Here is a 15,888-nt window from a genome sequence, read left to right as displayed (position 1 = left end):
TTAATAGAGGGCCTGCTAATATCCTAACTTCGCACCCTAGGAAATCGAGGCTTAGTGAGTCCCTGGTCCTATCTGGGGAGTAGCCAGTCTGAGATGGTACCTAATTGTTCACATGTAGTCACCAGACGTGAAACAAAAGCAAATACTCTTCGGCGCAGGAGGAAGCATAGCAAAGACCACCATAATGCAGGCTCTCCTCCCTCAGCACCAGACAGGCTCAGGAGTTTAGCCAGAACAGCAGGGTAGAAAACTCCAGGAAGTGGAGGGCTCTGAATTCCTTCTCTTACCTGCTGTATCACAGAGTTTGGGAAGAAACAGTCTGGATCCTTGAAGGGCCATGCCTCCTCTCCTGAACAGACAGCACTTGTCTGACCACGGATGTTCACTTGGATTAGAATTTCTTTGCTTGCTTGTTTGTTTTCAAGACAGGTTTTCATTGTGTAATCCTGGCTGTCCTGGATAGAGATCCTCCTGCCTTTGCCTGAATTAAAGGCATACTCTACCACTGCCAGGCTAAAAGCATTTATTTATTTTGGGACAGGATCTCTTTATGTAGCTTTGGCTGTCTTGGAACTTTCTATGTAGACCAGGCTGGCATTGAACTCATGGAGATCTTCCTGCCTCTGCCTCCCGGGTGCTGATTAAAGGTGTGCGCCACCATGCATGGCTACTGTTTTTAATTATGCATATGTGTGTGGGTCTGCATGAGGGCTTGTTTGTTGAGGAGAGAGACATAGAAGTCCTCTGAGCAAAAATTACCGGTAGTTGTAAGCCCACTGTTGTGGGTGCTGGGAACCGAACATGTCTTCTGCAGGAGCGGTGTACGATCTTAGCTGCTAAATCATCTCTCTAGAGCCTCTTTTAAAAGAAGACATCTTTATTTGTATCTGTGTATGGTTGGGGGCACGGGTGGATGTGGAGATCAGAGTACAGCGTGTGGAAGTTGGTGCTCTCCTTTCAACACGTGGGTCACTAACTCACAGCGTCAGACTTGACAGAAAGCACCTCTTTACCCACTGCACCCCTCTTGCCTGCCGGTCACTCTCTTTAAAATGGTTTGGTGGAGGCTGGCCTCAAACTCGCTGTGCAGTTGATGACCTTGGTTTTCCTGCCTCTACCTGCTAAGGACTGGCTCTTAGGTAGCTTCTGAGGTCTAGTGAATCTCCAAAGGGGTCCAGTGGAATCCGGCCGCCTGGCCCAGCTGGGCTTCATTCAGCAAATTCCGGCCGCGTTGGCCGCGGAGGACGCATGCGCGGGTTCCGGAGGCCTTTCCCCGGCGACCCCGAGGCTGGCGCGTGGACTCGAGTCTTCACGGGCTGGCGTGAGCGCGCGCGGGGAGGGGGGGGCGTGTGCAGGGTGGGGGGCGGTGCGCGCTAAGCGCATGCGCAGCATCAGGCGGCAGTGCGAGCCGAGCTGGGAGATGGCGGCAGCAGCGGTGGAGTGGAGAGTGTGAGCGCCGCCCGGGAGCCGCCGGCCCGGGCGCAGTGCGACCCCGGCCCCGCCCGCCCGCCTGCCCACCATGGGCAATGAGGCCAGCTTGGAGGGCGGCGCGGGTGAAGGGCCGCTGCCGCCCGGAAGCTCTGGTCCGGGTCCGGGCCCCGGAGCAGGGAAGCCGCCTTCAGCACTAGCTGGCGGCGGACAGCTCTCCGCAGCTGGAGCTGCGCGAGCAGGACCCCAGGCCCCTGGTCTGGGTCTGGGTCCCAGTCCTGGTCCTGGCCCCGGCCCGGGCAGGTAAGAGCGCGGGTCTGGGGGCCTGGGGGGCAGGGAGCTGCGGTCCGAGTCTGGGGCCGGGGCCTGGAATCCCACGATCTAGTGGATAGCCAGTTCGGCTCTGCCCGCACTGCGAGTCCTGCCAGATTGGCGTGAGCTGGGTGGTCGTCTGTGTGTGTGTGGGGGGGCGCCCTAGGTTTCCAGCCGCCCTTCCTTGACAGAACAGGATGGTGAGTACAGGGTTAGTCAGGGCCTGCAGACCGTGACTTCGTCACAATCTCCCAATTTCCTTCCCCCAAACATGGGGGACCAACAGCTCAGGAGGGGCTTATGTAACCTTAGTCTGGTCCCTCTGCACGGGGAGCAATGGGATGGAAGACATCCTCCCTGTCTGCCAGTGTCTGCATATGTCCATTGTGTCGGGTCGTGGAAGAGCACAATGGGAGTGGCTGTCAGGGAAGATAAGTGTCACCGCTAGGAATGGGAGAGATGGGAGTAGTTGAACCATGAACTTGTCTTCTGCTTTCCTTAAGCATTCCGTGGCTGCCACTGTCTTTGAGGAAAGAAAAATGGTCCACTGGATACTATCAGGCCCAGTAATACTCACAGTCATGTGCGTCCATTAAGGTTTAGTGAACACTTTCAGGTGAAGCAAAAATGCTATTGAATTGCCTAGCACCAGATATGAACTTGTGGCTTAACGGTTTAGATCGACACCTCGAGCCAGTGGGAAAGCTGAAACACAGAACAGATCTGGTCGAGTATTTAAGCCCAGCTTCTGTCAGATGTTTGCGAACCCAGTTCTGCAAAAACAAGTTGCATTGAATGCAGAGGGTGCGATCTAATCTATGTAGCAGACTGAAGACGACCAAGAGATGGCAGGGTAAAATGGAGGCATTATTCTTGCACCAGTTGGGCCTGGGGAGTAGCATACTCCTTGGGGCGGTGCTTCTGTCCCCACACGAAGCTGCCAATGTATGTTGCTTTGCCTTTCCCAGAACACAAAAAGTCCAAGGAAGAATAATTTCTGCTGTTTCAGATGCCCAGCTATGTTTCTCCTGTGTTTATTTCCTCAGAAGTCATTTCTTAGACAACTCACCATGATGAAGCTGTTAGTAGCCCAAAACCTGCCTCAAACAAGTCAGTCTGTGAACATACCTGTTAGAGGTGGAATTTGTCCATTTACATTTGCCATTACAATAATGCAATTGAGTAGCACATAGCTCTTAGCACTGCGAATACTGCCCATCTTGCTGTGTGTTGAGTTGCTGTTTGGGTTTTAGCTCGAGACAGAAGCTCACCATGCTTCAGTCCTCTGGCTCCAAGGAAAAGCTACAGCGGAATGGAAAAACACCTTGTAGCTGAGAGCTCTATATGGGGACTTTGCCATTTTTCTTCCGGTTAGCTGTTTATCAGAAGTTGCAGAGACAAGCATATGGGATTTTGGAAAGACCCGTCAGTATATAGAGAGGACCAGGAAAGAGGCTGCTGTATGCTGCCCATACTCCTCAGGGTTCCATTTCTATTCTACCTGTAACTCCTGCTACAGGGCAGACCCATCCACTGCCATGTGTGCAGAAGCCGTGGGCTCTTGCTGGATTTAGCAGTTACAACACATCTTGCCAGCTGCGCGCAGGGCTCACACTTGGGCCTGTGTTCTTGAGGTCCTTCAGCTTTCAGGCTCAGGAGGTGAGTTGGTGACTGAGGACCCTTAGGGGACAGGACTCACGCTTCCAGCTGCTGGTCAGTTTATCACAGCATGTCAGCTAAGCAGACAACTGCATGGTCTGTCTCTCCGTCAGGATCGGAACGGCTCCTGCCTCCTCTCACCAGTGCCTCTCAGGTACCCGATACCAAATTTAGCGATTCTGTTCTGAGATGCTGATGAACAGATTGGCCCACCAATGGGGGAGAAGTTCCGTGGCGTGTGTCTCTAGGCATTCAGCAAAGAGCATTGCACAGGGATATATTTGTTTCTTGAATTTTGTAGCAGTCAGAAACCTCATAGTATTGGGGTCAGAAGAAGGTGTGATTAAATTTCTAATCCCATAGGAGAACTGAGGTTCGTAGGGAGTTGAATCCTGCTTTTTGCCTATTGCCATGCCACCTCCTGTCACCTCAAGCTGAATTCGTTTTTTCATCCCCATACTGTGCTGACTTGGGCTCTATGAGGGGGTGGCTTCAGCATTGAAGGCTGAAGAGCCTGACTTGAATTCAGTAGGCATCGGTGCTGCCACACCCATAGTGGTGTCTCAGCTTGTCGGGGCGAAGGCAGATCTTTGAGCACTGGAGAGCTCCACAAGGAAGGATTTGCTGTTTCTGGTCTCAGGTTCACTACACACAGTTATATCAGCTCTGCTTTTCCCAAGGAGTGACAGATTAGGAGAAGGCTGATCTCTGTCTCAGACTCTGCTGTGCAAACCGTGTGTGCTGGTAGGGGCTACATCCTGTTAGAGGAAGGGGCCCCATTCATTCATTGTTCCTTTGCCCACTCACTCATTTGTAGAGATGTATCAATATGCAGCAAGAGCACAAGATGGTGGGATTTTACCTGTACACATATCCATGGCATGCCACCTTGTACGTACCTGACAGCACCTTTGGGGAAAAAGTGCTCCAAGAGGTGGTGCGGTGGTAGAGGGCTTACCCAGCACCTATGAGGCCCTGGATACAAGCCCCAGTGCCAACATGCCTGTTTATTGGGTACTGGGGAGATGGCTTAACAGTTAAGAGCACTGACTGCTCTAGAGGACCTGAGTTCAATCCCCAGCACACACATGGTGGCTCACAACCATCCATAACTCCTGTTCCAGAGGGGATCTGACACTCTCTTCTGGCCTCCACAGACACCAGGTACATGTGGTGTGCAGACATACATGTAAGCAAAACATGTACATACATAAACATAAACCTTAAAAAATATAGCCGGGCTTTGGTGGCAATTGCCTTTAATTTCAGCACTTGGGAGGCAGAGGCAGGTGGGTCTCTGTGAGTTCGAGGCCAGCCTGGTCTACAGAGCGAGTTCCAGGACAGCCTCCAAAGCCACAGAGAAACCCTGTCTCGAAAAAAAACCAAAAAAAAATTACACAAAGCAGGAATGGAGAGGTGGCTCACTGGTTTGCTATACAATCATGAGGACCTGAGTTTGAATCCCAGCACACACAACATCTCATATAAACCTGCAGCCCCAGTACTGAGGGATGTGAGCAGAGACAGGAGGAATCTCTAAGACCTGCTGGCTTCCAGCCTGTCTGAAAAAATGAGAGCCCCAGGTTCAAAGGGGTAAGTGGAGAGTGGTGGAAGAGATACCCGGTACCCTATTTTGGCATCTCCTTATGTGGACACAGGTGTGTCCGTCCCTCCCCCAACTATGCACACAGACTCAGATACACATTCGCACATAGTAAATAAATACATCTAAACATTTACTTTAAAATTGCACAAAGGGTCCACATAAATCAGCGGCCTTGTCCATATCAGCACTAAGAACTTGTAAATGTTTTGTCATGTACAAACTGATCTTCAATAAGTTAGGGAAAGTATCTTAGCCAAGAGCACGCCCTAGATTTGGCTTCATGGAGGGTATAGGAGGAAAAAATATGGTACTTCCCTACCCTTTAGCACTTAGTCTGATTGGTCAGGTCTCTCTCGAAGAGTCAACCCATAGATAATCTCTAGGAAGAATTGTGGGCAGCCTTGTGTCTGGGAGGTTCCACACAGGCAGTGTGTAAAAAGGGTAGTCAAGGAAGAAGAGGAAGGGCTCAGTTAGGTTTCAGGAGAGGGAGGCACCCAAAGCATTATGGAAAAATTATTGGAATTCAGAGAGAGGATGGGGAAGAGGAATGTGAGCTACATTGCAGAGAATGCGGCCGAATGCAAGACTGGGAGAGAGAGGGGTAAATACAGCTGAGACACCTCTTTAAATGCCCAATAAAATCCATAATTCCCTTTCACCTCATGTGCCATGGGGAAACCTGTGACAGCTGGACATAGAGAACCTGGGTGTTGACTGGATTGGTGCGAGTACACGGAGAACCACATGGAGTTTCTTTTCTCAAAATGGATTCGTCAGGCACAGTGTCTGAATTACCCAGGTTTATTGTGTTAGCTAATAGTCACGAACTAGCAAAGCCTACAGTGAAATGGTGTAGTGTGAAGATATAATGAGAGGACTCAATCGCCAGGTTTGGAAAGGTGATTATTTGTCAATTAGAGGCCTTGTCTGGCTCCAGTGGCCGGGGTTTTTGGGAGTGTGGGTATGTAAAGTGACCTTCCTTTAGAGTAGTGACACTGTCAATTCTACTCAAGAGGGCAATCATCTTTGCATTTCTTGCCAGGGAAAAGGGGGTAACTTTGGTGATATTGTTCCCAGCGCTAGTAGGGCCGGTAGATGCTGTAGGTTTTGTGCTTTGTTTGGTTTTTGGAGACAATCTTACGCTGTAGCCTGAACTGGCCTGGCATTCGCTACATGACCAAGGAGGCCTTAGATTTAGGATGCTTCACCTGCCTCAGCTTTACAATTGCTGGAATACAGGTGTGAGTGGCCATGTCTGGCCGTGGATTTAAAAAATGTTTTTCTAGTGGAGAAATTAGAAGAGATGTTATTTAAACAAAGAAACAAAGCAAGGTTACTGTGGAAAATTTCAATCATACACACACACACACACACACACACACACACATATATAGGAAATAGTCTCATAAAGCTCTGTGTTCCAATTACTCAGCTACAGCCATTATCAACTCACAACCAATAAAGTTTCATTTACTCCTCTCCCTTCCTCCCGAAACAAATTCCAGACATTCCAACATTCCATCATCAGTTCTAGTGTACACTTCTAAGAAACAAGAGCTTTGTACAAATGTAGCCACAGTGCAGTCATCATATCTAAGTATGCATTTCCTTCTTTCCAGGGAAGGTTTGCGAGGAACCAAACCCAGAGTCTCATGAATGTTAGGCAGGCACACTGTCTCTGAGTTGAATGTGCAGTCCAACAACCTGTTCTTTTAAAAGAAGATTTATTGTTGCCGGGCCTTGGTGGTGGTGCCTTTAATCCAGCTCTCAGGAGGCAGAGGCAGGTGGATCTCCATGAGTTTGAGGCCAGTCTGGTCTACAGAGTGAGTTCCAGGACAGCCATGGCAGTTGCACAGAGAAACCCTGTCTAGCAAAACTAAAAGAGGAAAAAAATTGTTACTTATGTGTATTTGTGTCTGTGTGTCAGCACCCTAGAGCAAATGACTAGGCCAAAAATAGTGGACCTCTCTTGAGCTGGTAGTTTGAGCCACCCAATATGGGTGCTGAATCTGGGTCCTTCTCAAGAATAGTACAAGTTAGGTGCTGAACTGTCTCTCCAGTGCCCAACAACCTGTTTTGTTTGTTTTGAGACAGGGTTTCTTTGTGTAGCCTTGGCTGTCCTAGAACTAGAACTCCGTAGACCAGACTGGCCTCCAACAATCTGTAATCTCAGGGAATATTTGGATGTGGTTCTGTTTTCTGATTGGCTTATAGATTTTGACAGCTGGTTTGTTCAAATTGTGATGTAGATATCAAATCCAGTCTCTTTAACACACTGTCTCTTAATTTGTTCATTTTGTAATTTATGTATTACAGATCTGAGTCACTTATTCTGTAATTCTAAATATTCTGGATTATGTTAATTGCATTCTTGTGTCATTTAAAATGTATTTTAGCCAGTGTTTTCCTGAAAATTGGATATTATATTTAGAATTTATTCAGATTCGCATTTTATCATCATCATTATTACTAATTATTCCTAGTGCTGGAGTTCAAACCCAGGGGATTCATGCATTCATGGAAATGCTGTACACTGAATTGTATGTCACAAGCACACATCTCATTTATTTTTTTTTTTTGAGACAGGGTTTCTTTGGAACTCACTTGGTACAACAGAGATCCGCCTGTCTCTGCCTCCCGAGTGCTGGGATTAAAGGCGTGTGCCACCAACGCCCGGCTTTGTTGTTGTTTGTAAGACCAAGTCTTGCTATATGGTTCAAGTTGATCTTGAACTCATTTTGTGTAGCCCAGGGTAGCTTCAAACTCTCAATCTTCCTGCCTCAACTTCCTGAGTGCTGAGGTGACAGGCATGTGCCACCATGCTCGGCTGAAATTCTACCTTCAGAAGAAGGAATTTGTTGAAGGATTCTGGATTCTGATGTGGAGAGGGGAGGAAATTGCTAAAAATAGAGCCTGGCTTTGGACTGATTTGGGAGCCAAAGAACAATGTAGCGGGTTACATTGTCCTCCTTCTGAGCTTACGAAGCCAAAGCTTTCAGAGCCATGCCCTTTGAACCCGGCTCATGTGAGTCCTCTGTAGCTTTGAAGTAGGAAGCTTTTAAGATGTAGATTTGGGGACCTTCAGTAAATCCTCCTCACCTCATGTTCTTGCTTTTCCTCGTGTTAGGATCAGGAATGGGGACAACCAGACCCTGTACATGTGAGCTACTCAAGGGGACTCAGTGCCTGAGTCCATGGGCCTGTCCCGTTAAGCCAGGACTGATAAAATTGTTGTATTAGTTTCAGCTGTGGTTACTGGATGGCTGCTTCATCGAAGGCATTCTGCTTGGTGTTTTGTCTCTCTCAGCCTGCCAGGCCATAAAGAGTCTGCAGGCACCATCTGTCCTGTCCCTTCTTGTCCTTCCTGCCCGGGAGCTGCTCTTAAACACTGAAATGGTGGCTGAGGCCTGTATGCTTGCAGCAGGGGCTGGGATGACACTGAGTGAGGCTCAGTGAACAGCCCAGGTGTGGGGACTCTTGTTCAGTCCTCCTCAGGTCAGGGGCATGTCACGCTGGTTTGTGCACTGCCTTCATAGACTTGTCCAAGCTCCTGTCCTACAGGACTGTCTACCATCCCCATGTAGAGGCACAGTGAGGGAGGTTGGTTATAGGTGGGACCCTGGACTGTGACTCACTGTTAGGGTGGTTGGAATTCTGGCTTTCTGTCCTCTGTGGTTCCCTCCTTACGGATTGGGCATCTAGTGGATGGGTGTCTGCTGGCTGTGGTCATTCTGTTTGTTTGTTGTGGTTGTTTCTAACAAGAAAATTACTTAAGGCATATTGGAAACCTTTTAGGTCTTTCTTAGGATCAAGCCCAGAAGAGCCTGCAGAGACTTGGTTGCCCCTAGTATAGGTGGCTCTGTTATCAGAGTCAAAGGTGAAGAATCTGGGAGGAAGTAGGAATGTCTTCCAAGACTTGGTCTCAAATATAGAGGCGACCAACCAGCCCTACCAGCTTGTCTAGGAGCTCATGAGAAGATACTCAACTCTGTTCTACCTGGAGTGTCCTACCAGGGAGTATCCCTGGCCTTCCAATGAGCCTGGGCTGTCCAGTGACACTGGCTTAGGGATGAAAATGATCTTCAAAATGATGCTGAATAACCATTTAGACATGGTTTGGTGACTTGGAAAAGAGGGACGATAAGGACATTTCTCAATCATCACATTGATGTACTGCTGTTTGGGGGCAGGTAGCAAGGGACTACCTGCACTTAAATGTGTGAGTGTGTGAGTGTGTGTGTGTGTGTAATAGAGACAGACAGACAGACAGACAGACAAAGACAGAAAAGAAGACAGAGAGACAGAGAGAAGAAAGGGAGTACTCCATGGCATGTATTTAGACACAGAGGAAAGCCTCAGGTATTAGACCTTACCTACAACTTTGAGGCAGGGTCTCTCTCTAAATTTTTTTATTATTTTATTGTATGTGTATGGATATTTGCCTGCTGTAAAATGTGTGCAATGTCTGGTGCCCACCAAGGCCAGTAGAGGACATTGGGTTCCCCGGAACTGGAGTTACAGACAGCTGTTAGCTGTCATGGGTTTTGGGAACTGAACCTTAGTCCTCTGGAAGAGTAGTCAGTGCTTTTAACCTCTGAACAACTCTAGTCCTCCATACCCTTTTATTTTATCTTTTTAGACAGGGTCTCTATATAGCCCCGGGAGTCCTGGAACGTTCTACGTAGACTAGGCTGGCTTTGCACTCAGAGATCTGCCTGACTCTGCCTCCAGAGTGCTGGGATTAAAGGTGTGCGCCACCACACCTATCTCTCTACTTCCCTTTAAATGTTTTATTTTTAATTATGTACATGCATGTGTCTGTATGAGGGTTTGAGAGTGTCAGTGTCTGTGGAGACAAGAGGCACCAGGTACCCGGAGCTGCAGTTACAGACAGATGTGAGCCACCGAACAGCGGTGCTAAAAATCAAACTCTGGTCCTCTGGACGATCAGGAAGTGGTCTTAACCGCTGAGCCATTGCTGTCTGTGCCAGGATGGTTCCCATCACTGCAGGACCACTGCAATTACAGACACCTGCCACCACTTCTGGTTTTTTATGTCGGTTCTTGGGGTTCTAACAGAAGTCTTCATGCTTGTGTGACAAGAACTTTACTTACTGAGCCTAAATTTTTGGGGTGGTGGGTGGGTGGGTAGAGAGAGAGAGGTCTCAGCTAAGGTATCCCAAGATGACCTTGAACATATGACCCTCAACCCCTCTACCTCCCTCCTCTCCCCCTCCCTACCCCCCCAAGGGCTGGGATTATAGGCATATGCCATTACACCAGGTTTTAAACTAACACAGTATTCATTATGTACCACATGATGCTTTAAAATATGTAAAACTAATTAAGGTATCCATTCCCTCACATATTTATTTTCCTGTGGTGAAAAATAGTTGAAATCTACTCAGTAATTTTTCAAGAGTATAATATTGTTATTAACTACAGTTATGATGATATACAGTAGATCTCTTGAATTTATTCTTCTTATTTAACTTGAAGTTGGTATCCTTTGATCAAAGTCTCTGTACTCTACTTTTATATGCTTCTTGTGGGTTTTCTTTGTGGGAACTCTTGTGGGTTTTTGCAGTGAAATAGAAGGGTTTTTATTTTCTTAAAATTTATTATTTATTTTGATGCTGGTAATTGAACCCAGGGCCTCAACCACCCTAGGCAAGTGCTGGTCCATGAGCTAAATCCTTAGTCCAGAAGTAGATTTTTTTTGTCCTTTTTGAGGCAGGTCTCACATAGCTCAGGGTGGCCTCAGACTCCCTGTGTAGCTGAGGATAATTTTGAACTTGTGGTCTTCCTGCCTCTGCTTCCTGAGTGCTAGGATTATAGGCATGTGCCACCACTCCCAGTTTCTGCAGTGCTGGGAATTGAACCCAGGGCTTCATGCCTGCTAGGCGGATGCTCTACCTTCTGGGCTACATATCACAGAGATCCGCCTGCCTCTGCCTCCCGAGTGCTGGAATTAAAGGCGTGCGCCACCAACGCCCGGCTGGTCTAGAGGGCTTTAAAGGGAACCATTAGTTGAGCCTTTCTTTGGGTGAACCATGAGAATAAGGGAAGGAGCATAGAGTTATTGGACTCAGTCCTCCATGGCTTGTGGTCTGGGGAGAGACAGAAGCATGTGACCCATGTGACCTGACCTTTACCCTCCCTTTCCTCTTCCTTCTCCTGTCCTTCTTGCCTCTGCTTCTCCTTGTCTCACAGAGGTAAGATAATCAAGAGCACAGTCTGAAGGGATTGTATTATTCCACACCCTAAAATAGTAGAACATATATTTGTATAGTGTTTTACAGTTTACAAAACACATTCAAAGCATTAGCTTATTCTGTTGGGAGCTCCAAAGGCCTAGGATGAGCGATTCAGAACAGCTAGCTAGCAGACGCTAGCAAACCAAAAACGCCTTGCACTGAGCACAGCTGGAGAGCCCTGTCATTTTCCTGCCTCCTGCTCAGACAAGATGGAAAATTTAGCAAGGTGGGGGGAGGGCTGTGCGGAGGCAAAAGGATCAGGAAGTAGGACATTTGGATAAAGGACAGTGTGGGATGAGGAATTGTGGGCATCCTGAATGAAGATCAGAAATCCAGGTTTTGATTGTTTGATGTTGCCCCAGACTCCACACAGAGTCTACATGCCGACGAGATCTTTAGGATGGTCTTGTTTTATTTTTGAGCTTCTAGGGATCATGCTAGGTAAGCACCCCACCACTGACCCACACTCAGGGCCCTAAGCTTTCAGTTTTCTCTACAATGAAGAGTTTAACTAGATGATCTCCAAAGCCCCATTTGCCTTTGAGTTCTATGAGATGAATAAGAAGGAAGGATGATGCTTCCCACTGCTCTTCAGTCCCACTGAGAATAGAAGTCAAGGTCATAAGCTAGCCGTGGTGGCTCATACCTGTAAGCCCAGCATTCAGGAGGGTCACCCTGGGTTCCAGGCCAGCATGATGTTCTTCAGGGGAGCCAGACGAAGCTGTAAATAGAGAACGGCTCATTTACTCTGTTGCAGAGGTTTCTAGAATGGACAAGGCTCCCCGGCACCTTTCCTCCAGGTGGAACTTGGGAAGTCACTGGCTCCTTGCACTGCTTTAGCCAGCGGCTAACAAAGCTGCAAGGCAAACCTAGGCTAGCGGAGCCTGCAGGCTCGCTGTTCCCTGCTGTGTCCCCCATCTCCTGGTATTGTTCCGTCCACTGCAAGTGCTCTGGCAATGGTCAGAGTGCCTGTGATTGCCTTGAGTTGGGCAAACTTTGTGTGTGTGTGGTGGGGAGAGGAAGCACAAGGAAAAGGTTAGCCCCAAAGAGCCCAGTTTTGCCTACTCCACCCAGACAGTTGGACAGCTGGGTCGACAATCTCATTTTAAAGGGAAGAGCTGCCCCAGGGCTCTGTGGGATCAGGCCACACCTCCTCAGAGTCAAGGTCCAGTACATGAGGGTGATCCCTTTAGGAGTATGGTTTGACTTGAGCAGACAATGTGTTTGATCTGTCTCTGTTTTAGCTTGAATATCTGACCCAGCTCCCAATGGGTGCTATAGTGGCCTCTCCACAGGCAGGCTCTGCTTTGACACAGAAGCTGAAGTGTTCGGAAGCCTTTGGTCTTTCATGGCAGAGTCCACCATTGTTTCTAATAACTCTTGCTTCCGGTTATTTGAACTGGATTTCCTCATGCTTCTTTTCGGCTGGTTCTCTTCTCAGAGGTTTTGCAGGTGTATATTCTCACACCTCCTCAGTCTGGTGGTGACGTCTCTAGCTCCTTTGACCATAGTGGGCCTCTGGGGCAGTTACCTACCTAAGCTGTCGTGCCCAAGGCTCTAAGTACTCAGGGTCACATGGATTATGAGTGACACAGTCTGAGGGATGAGAACCTTCACTCATGCAGCAAAGAAACACCTTCCTCTGCCTTCTGAGATCTCTGACAGCTACTCCATGTCTGTCCAGCCTCATGGCCATTTTTGCATGAAGGCAGAGTGTCCTCCATCTTGGATATATACAACCCAGGTGTGTCTCTGTGGAAGCCTGCCTGGGTCCCACCATGTCTTCCTTGTGCATATCTGGGGATTCCTTTAACCTGGTGAGATTGTTGGGCCCTGACTCTGTTCCCTGGAGAGGGAGGGTAATAACCAAGGAATCTGCTTGTTTCAGAAGTCATGCTCTGAGGCCACCCTTCCCTGTAAACCCACTTTCCCAGCCCTACATTTGACCTTGAGTGGCCACTGTTGGAGTTTCATGACCAGGGCTTTGCTAGCTAACATGGGGAGAGTTGCCCGCTAGAGAGAGGGAGAATCAAAGTCAGATTAAAGAAGCTGGCACCCCCTTTACCCCGGCCACAGCCTCTGGGCACTGCAGCGGAATCTGCTCAGGCCTGTTCTTCTCCTGATAGCCTTTCTTTAGCTACACTAGCTTTTTGCTCTGTAGGACCTGTGAGGGACTGGGAAGGTAGCTCAGTTGGAAAAGTTCCAAGTCTGAGGACCAGGGCCTGATCCTCCAAACCTGCTCCTACTCCTCCTCCATCACCCAAGCACTGACCCGACAGGTGTGACCTTGCATGTCCAGCTGATCTCTCCAACAAAAACAGCAACTAGCATGATATGTATGTATGAATATAGGTAGAGTGTGGAATATGTATGTAAGCATTTCAGACAGATTGGGTCGGACAGGTATTCTGGAACTCGGGAGTCACAGAATACTGAGTGTTACACAGCTCAGGTGGAAAGGTATCCTGGAGCTCGGGAGCCAAGGACTAGCACAGGTTGCAGTAAGCTTAGCAGTTTACAGCCCTGCCTCAAGGAAAGGCTTCCCATTGTATCTGCTCTGCTCTGGCAGGACAGGGTCTTCCAGCTGGGCATGTTTGCCCAGTGTAGCAGGAGGTTTCCCGGCAAAAAGTGAAAAAGTGTTACAGCCCTGCTCACTCTGCTGCTCATCGAAGGGGTTTATTGGAAGGAAGCAGCTGGACCAGCCAAGCTGAACATACACAGGATTTATATAGGGATTCTGGGGGGCGGGAAAGTTTTTCCAGGGTAGGGATTGGTCTGATTTCAATGTTGAGCTCAGATTGGTTAGAATTCCTACCCAAGGATTGGTTAGTTTTCTGCACAGGGTTAGGGTCAGATTTGGCTCTGGTTCAGGGCCTAAGTGTGTTTCTTTCTCTGGTGCTTTTTAGCCTTTTGGCTCCAATTTTAGGGCCAGGGTGCATTTCTTTCACTGACTCTGATTCCAGGGACAAAGTGTGTTTCTGTGGCTCTGCTCAGGGTGTGTTTCTTTGACTGGTCCCTTTTCCCTACAATGTATGTATATATGTGTGTATTTATTTTAAAGTGATAACATAGTTATTTTTTAACTAGCAACAATACTAGTGAATATAATTAAAAATTCCCTGTGGTATATTTTGTCTTTAGGTTATATCTTTCCAGAGATATATAGGTTCATGTCTTGGAGTTATTAGAAATTATTATTCCCTGTGTGGTTATGCCATTAATAAGGTACAAAATTAAGCTCCTTTATTCCAGTTGGATTTTAATTTGTGAGGATTGTTTTTTGATCAGTTATCTGTTTTTACCATATTATTGCACAATAAGTCAGCTAAACTTCAGTGACTTCAAACAACAGTTCTTAAAAAAAATCCTTTTAAAAAATCTGCAAGCTGTGTAGAATTCACTCATCCAGGCTGGACTCCAAGCTGCAGTTGGGTCTAGCTCTGCCTAGTGTGTGCCTCATCTTCCCTGGACAGCAGGCTAGCTGACAGTTCTCACAATACAGATGATGGACACACAGAGGGTGGTTCTCTGACTCACTCACTGTGGTTGTTTAAATGAGAGTGGCCCCCATAGGCTCATAGATTTGAACGCTTGGTCACCAGGGAGGGGCACTGTTTGAAAGGATTAGAAGGATTAGGAGGTGTGGCCTTGTTGGGTGAAGTGTGTCACTGAGGGTGGATCAGGATGTAGCTCTCAGCTGTTGTTCGAGTGTCATATGTTCTGCCACACTCCCTGCCCCATGATGATAATGGATTAAGCCTCAGGAACCATAAGCCAACCCCACTAAATGCTCTATTGTGTAAGAGTTGCTTGGAGGGGGCTGGAGAGATTGCTCAGTGGTTAAGACCACTGGCTGCTCTTCCAGAGGCCCTGGGTTCAATTCCCAGCATCCACATGGCAGCTAAAACTGTCTGTAACTCCAGTCCCAGGGCTTCTGGACATCCTCACACAGACATACATTCAGGCAAAACACCAATGAATAAAAATTTAAAAACACAACAAACAAACAAAAACAAGCAGTTGGTTGGTCATGGGTTCTCTTCATAGCAGTAGAACAGTGACTGACACTCATGCAGCTTGTTGTTAGGCAACACAATTTGTGGTTAAGCCCAGTGAGGTATTGTAGTTACCTGTGGCTGTGTCACCAGTCGCCTCACATCGTGGTGATGGAAACAAACGCTGCTGGTTGCAGACTCTGTAATACAGGATTCGGGAAGGGCGTGCTGGGCGTGGCTTCTTTCTGCTCCTTCTCCCCTTCCTTCTGTGGTAAGAAACATTTTATCAGCGCTTCCCTTTCTCTTCTTTCCTTTTTTTCTTATGGGTTTTTGAGACAGAGTTTCTCTGTGTAGCCCTGGCTGTCTTGGAACTTTTTCTGTCAACCAGGCTGGCCTTGAACTCAGAGACCCACCTGACTCTGCCCCCAGAGTGCTGGGATTGTGTGCTGCCACCCCAGCCCACTTCTCTTTCTTGAAACGGAGTCTCACTATGGAGCTCTGACTGGCCTGCAACTCACTGTGTAGACCTAGAGATCTGCCTGCCTCTTGCCTCTGCCTCTGCTTTGCCAGTGCAGGGATTAAAGTCCTGGGTTAAGGGCATGGGCTACTGCACTTGATTTACACATGTATC

General features: G+C 48.0%; 1 protein-coding gene across 1 annotated transcript in view; it reads left to right on the top strand.

The window, feature by feature from the left end:
- Window positions 1-1,410: 1,410 nt before the first annotated feature.
- Bsn (bassoon presynaptic cytomatrix protein) overlaps window positions 1,411-15,888 on the top strand; it is an 89,456-nt gene continuing 74,978 nt past the window's right edge. The window contains exon 1 of the mRNA XM_013116965.3: window positions 1,411-1,731. Within this exon, the coding sequence (XP_012972419.1) occupies window positions 1,520-1,731 (212 nt within the window). The 5' untranslated portion in view covers window positions 1,411-1,519. The remainder of the gene's footprint in view (window positions 1,732-15,888) is intronic.

This window comes from Mesocricetus auratus, unplaced genomic scaffold (genome assembly GCF_017639785.1).
Source record: "Mesocricetus auratus isolate SY011 unplaced genomic scaffold, BCM_Maur_2.0 Super-Scaffold_100691, whole genome shotgun sequence".
NCBI lineage: Eukaryota > Metazoa > Chordata > Mammalia > Rodentia > Cricetidae > Mesocricetus > Mesocricetus auratus.
The sequence above is the reverse complement of the archived record's forward strand: the minus strand, read 5'-3'. Positions and strand labels throughout refer to the sequence as shown.